Source organism: Nicotiana attenuata, unplaced genomic scaffold, assembly GCF_001879085.1.
Source record: "Nicotiana attenuata strain UT unplaced genomic scaffold, NIATTr2, whole genome shotgun sequence".
In the NCBI taxonomy this organism is placed as follows: Eukaryota; Viridiplantae; Streptophyta; class Magnoliopsida; order Solanales; family Solanaceae; genus Nicotiana; species Nicotiana attenuata.
The window spans coordinates 71,841-77,083 of record NW_017671886.1 but is presented as its reverse complement, the minus strand read 5'-3'; the positions used below and the strand labels follow the sequence as shown (position 1 = coordinate 77,083).

Genomic DNA, 5,243 nt, shown 5'->3' with positions numbered 1-5,243 from the left:
CTTTTACCCGATTCCGAGATGTGGACTCGGATCGACTTTTTGGGGCAATTTTCTAATTTCTTACTAAAGTCTTTATTTCCTTAATTAGACTAGTTTCTTATAGTTATATTTATGGTATGCAATTGCTTTTGGCTAGATTTGGGCCATTCGCAGTCGGAAAATCGTGGAAAAGGCATTCTTACTGATTGATTGAGCTTGGTTCGAGGTAAGTGGCATGCCTAACCTTGTGTAGGGAAAATTCACTTAGGATTTGGTACTGTTGTGATACTTCTGTGATGTGTGAGCGCCGTGTACGCATGGTGACTAGTTCGTACACGGGCTAATTATTGTAAAATCCGATTTTTACTGAGTAATAACCTGTTTTATCTTAATTGAGTTATACCAGCATGTGTAGTTATCCTGTTTAGTCTAATATCGCATGTCTACGTATCTTAAAATCCTTATTTGAACTATGTGCATCATGCTTAGTTGATTTCCTATTTTTCCTTTATCTGTATCAGTCTTAACCGTAGAATTCTTGCTGTTAATTATTGTATTCATCGGTTTCGAGCTGTGTGTTTACTTTAGGACCACGAGGCGATACCTCTGGTGTATAGAGAAACTAGTTTTTCTTCGGTAGCTTGTGACTTATGATTTTTTGGTTTTTGGGAGTACGGTGTATACTAGAGTGTTGGTTATTATACATGCCGAGTGGCATTTTTATCAGTTATTTAATTATCTGTTGCAGTTAGTTGTTAAATTTTGGTTTTCATTTTTCCTTATTTCGCAAATATTAGGCTTACCTAGTCGTAGAGACTAGGTGCCGTAACGACATCTTACGGAGGGAGAATTGGAACGTGACACGATCGCTTATACTATATAGGACTAGAGTTGGGCGTGATCAAATACAATTAAATTTTACAAAAAATTGAAAATTTAAAAATATCTTCATATACAAATGAAAAGCGAAAATATGGAATGCAGATACAATACTAAATTTTGTTTTGGAAAAGGTATTTTGTGAATTAAAAAATATTATTTAGGGTAAAATAGTAAAAGTATTGCTCAAACTGAAAGTGCTTATAAGCTGAAAAGTCATAAATTGGGGATAACTAACTTATGGCTTATTGTTGATTTTACTTATAAGCTCTTGACTTGTAAGCATTTTGGATTTTTAACAAAAAACACGTATATAAGCTAAAAGGTGCTTATAAACCAATTTAATCATCTTATAATTAAGCTTAGCCGAACACCCTAGCTTTTACTCACTTCTATGTTTACACCCAATTGAGCAAAAACATAGCATAACATCCTTGGATATGACCTAATGTAAGTAAAATGAGTTGAGAATCATGAAGTTTCAAGTTTAGAGTCCCACATCCATAATAATATTATATTTATTTCTCTATCCGAACATCGGGCATTTGTAGAAGGTGATTAATAATCGCCTTGGCGAAACTTTGAGAAACTAAAAATGTTTTTTTTTCTCGAACAAAGGTGCTTATACCAGAGAGTTATGATGCTTGACTAAGCTTGTGGAAAAAAAAATGCTTTTGAGTAATCTCATTTACTTTTTACATTGTAGAGTACTCTTTCCCTTTTGATGTGTATGTTTTAGTTTAACTTGGCACAAGTTTAATTAAGAGAAAGACTTTTAAAACTAGTTTGTGATTGTCGTAATATTTGTGTGGTTATAAAAAAAATTTTATTAAAATAATATAAGAATTTGTTAATGTTTTTGAAATTACTAATAAGAAAATAATGCCAATCCTTTTGAAGCGGAGGAGTAAATACTATCTAGCCGTGAACAAAAATGCAGAAGTTCCGATTCCAAGAAGTGGCAAGCAAGTACATATGATTCGAGCCCAAAATTTGTGGAGAGGGAGAGGTGAGAAGGATAGAAATAAAGTATGGGAAAGTGGTAGACAGTTTGGTTCTGATCTTTTGTTGGTCACTTCATGCGAAAGTACCATCATGGCCTTGATGGTGCTAGTCTCCCAACTTTACTAAAATCATTGGTATCCCAATTAAATAAACGATATCTAATTAGTGAGTCGTTTTGCATCGATTATTACATTAACGTCCTCCCTCATTTAATCTTCAAAAGTTTAACAATGAATCATGTAATTGGAATGTATAGTATGAATATTAAATTAATGTCTTATTAATTTCCGGTGGCCATCACTTACTACTATAAATGTAAATACAACGAATATTAAAAATGCTTGATGATTAATTTATTACCGGTCATCTACCTAAACTTTGGTAGGTAAAAATTATCTAAATCTATGATGGTTGGAGGTATACATAGCTAGCAAATACTCAATAAAATAATTGAGATGCGCTTGTATCTACCACCGTAAAAAAAAAAAAAAAAAAAAAAGTGAAACAACTGTCCTCTGGCTAATTTACGTTAAAGGGGACGTCAAACAAACAGAGTTCAAAGCCAAACAAAAGTAGCACCACACCATGGATGTTGAGAAAGTCTTCCACATGACAGGAGGAGTTGGAGAAACTAGCTATTCCAGAAATTCTTCATTTCAGGTCTCTCTTATATATGCATGCTAGCTAGAAATTAAGTATTACATTAACGAACATTTTAATTATTATATTGTATTACTAATATATTTACTAATTTGCAGAAGAAGGCATCTGATATGGTGAAGCAAGTAATCCTAGAGACTGTAGAAGAAGTTTGTCTCACAACAAAGCCTAAGAGCATAGGCATAGCTGACTTAGGTTGTTCCTCAGGACCAAACACTTTATCAAACATTAAACAAATCATTGAAACGACAAGCCGGAATAACAAGCTCTTGCAACCGGCGGCACCGACCGAGTTTCGAGTTTTCCTAAATGACCTTCCCACCAATGACTTCAACGTCATTTTTCAGGCCTTACCTGAATTTCGGCACCAGTTAAAGGAAAAAAGAAATCATGGACAGGACGATGAAATAGGTCCTTCAAATATATACATAGCTGCTTATCCTGGCTCATTTTATGGAAGACTTTTTCCAGATCATTGCTTGCATTTCATCTATTCATCCTATAGCTTGCACTGGCTTTCAAGGGTTAGTTTCTATAATTGATTTTCTTCAACTAATCTATGTGTGCTCTTCTCATTTTTTGCTGATTAAAGTTAGAATTTAACCATTTGTTCCATTTTATATGATATTTTTCCTTTTTAGTATATGTTTTAAACAGACTTAAGCTTCTCATTTTTTCTTTAGTAACATGCTCTTATTATCGCGAAAATATCATGTCATGTTTAAGACTACAAGTTTTAAGATTACTTTTAATTGGTATGTGCCAATTACTTATAATTAAATTTTAAATGACCTGATCGATAAGTGTCAATTTTTTTACATTATTAGTGAATATAGAAGTTAAATTCTAAAAATTGTATAAATTATTATTTTTTTTCTTTTAGATTCCTCCACGAATTTATGATGAAGATGGGAGGTCCATGAATAAAGCCAATATATACATATCAGAGAGCAGTCCTACTCAGGTTTCAGAAGCATATTTCGAACAGTTCCAGGAGGACTTCTCATTGTTCCTCCGTTCAAGATCGGAGGAGCTGGTTAGTGGTGGAAAAATGGTGCTGATTTTATTGGGAAGAGAAGGTCTTCATCATGCTGACAGAGGAAATGCTTTCTTCTGGAAAATCCTCTCTAGGTCATTAACAAATTTAATTAATAAGGTAATTAATCATTAATTAATATGCATCGCTAAAGTATATAATGTTCCACTTGGTCATGTTTGTTTAGTGAGAAATGATGACACATATTGGATGTTCCATTAGAAAAATGAACGACTTTCTAAACTGCTAAGATTGTACTCCCTCCGGTTCAAAATAAGTGATTTTTTGTCTGTTTTCACACAGATTAAGAAATCCACCTTTTAGCATTAATTAGCAATAGAATTGACCATATTAACCTTTAGTATCTCACATAAACACTCCTAACACATATTCCAACACTATTTACTCCAAGGACAATGTAAGAAAAAAATAATTAATTTATTCTTGAAATCTGGAAAGTCACTTATTTTGGACCACAAGAAAAAGGCCAAAAAATCACTTATTTTGGAGCGGAGAGAGTAATTACTTATATATGCGCCACTCACTTTATTCTGTAATAATTACGGTACAAAAATAAATTCAAGCCTTATTATTAGTGACGACATGATTTTTATTCTTTTTCTTAATCTAATATTTTTCGTTGCTTTATAGGGAGAAGTGGAGAAGGAAAAGCTTGACTCATACGAAGTACATTTTTATGCACCATGTAAGGAAGAAATAGGAGAAATAATAAAGAGAGATGGGTGTTTTCAAGTGGACAGACTTGAAATATTTGAGGTAGAGAAAAATATTGTTAGGAATGGTATGAGCTATGGCAGAATGGTGGCCATGACAGTTAGGGCAATCCAAGAATCTATGATATCTCTCCATTTTGGAGAAGCAATAGTAGAAAGCTTGTTTGAAGAATATGGAAGAATGGTAGATGAAGAGATGGCAAAGGAGGAAATTAGGCCTATAACTTTCCTCCTCGTTCTTAAGAAACTATAACCTAAAATATATTGTCAGCAGCGACAACGTGTATATATAGTTTAAGTCAAAAACAATATAATTTTATGGATTTCACTAGAATCCACCTCTAATAGTCGAAATCAATTTTTAGTTGATACATTATGCTAGTAGCTCTTCTTTGTACAACATGATTAATTTAGTTGATATTATATGCTAGTAGCTCTTCTTTATACAACTAGCTAGCTCCACATGGTGGTACGAATTAAAATAAGTTGGCAAGTACTGTTAATAACTGATGGTGGACTTATTGCATGATTAATTATATTACCATCAGCTTTGTGCACAACAAAAATTATACGCTCTGTATCCGTAGTTAATACCCACGTAAAAGATGTACCATTAGATTTGAGATCTCTATTCTTTCTCTCTTTCTACTGAAATTGGATGTCCTCTTTTGTAGATGGAGAATGAAATACGATGATCAAGAGTTTGCAATATATTTTTTTCAATAAAAAAAAAAAAAAAGAATTGGTCACTTGTAATACTCTGTAATATTTTATTTGGAGATATCTTGGGAGTTGGGCTTATAACTTTTGGGAAAATGATATTGTATAGCTGCTCTCAATATAATAGCAAAAAAACGTATATTTTTTGTATATATATACATTCTGTATGTTATATACAAAAAGTATACAAATTTTATACACTTTTTCGGCTGCTGAATATAAATAGTTTC

At 32.6% G+C, this 5,243-nt stretch overlaps 1 protein-coding gene across 1 annotated transcript; it reads left to right on the top strand.

Annotated features, from left to right (window-relative positions):
• Positions 1-2,404: 2,404 nt before the first annotated feature.
• On the top strand, positions 2,405-4,666 carry LOC109210736 (jasmonate O-methyltransferase-like). Its single transcript, XM_019374194.1, has 4 exons — positions 2,405-2,523; positions 2,622-3,047; positions 3,407-3,679; positions 4,211-4,666. The coding sequence occupies exons 1-4, from the start codon at positions 2,449-2,451 to the stop codon at positions 4,544-4,546; spliced, it is 1,110 nt and encodes a 369-aa protein (XP_019229739.1). The 5' UTR covers positions 2,405-2,448; the 3' UTR covers positions 4,547-4,666.
• Positions 4,667-5,243: the final 577 nt, after the last annotated feature.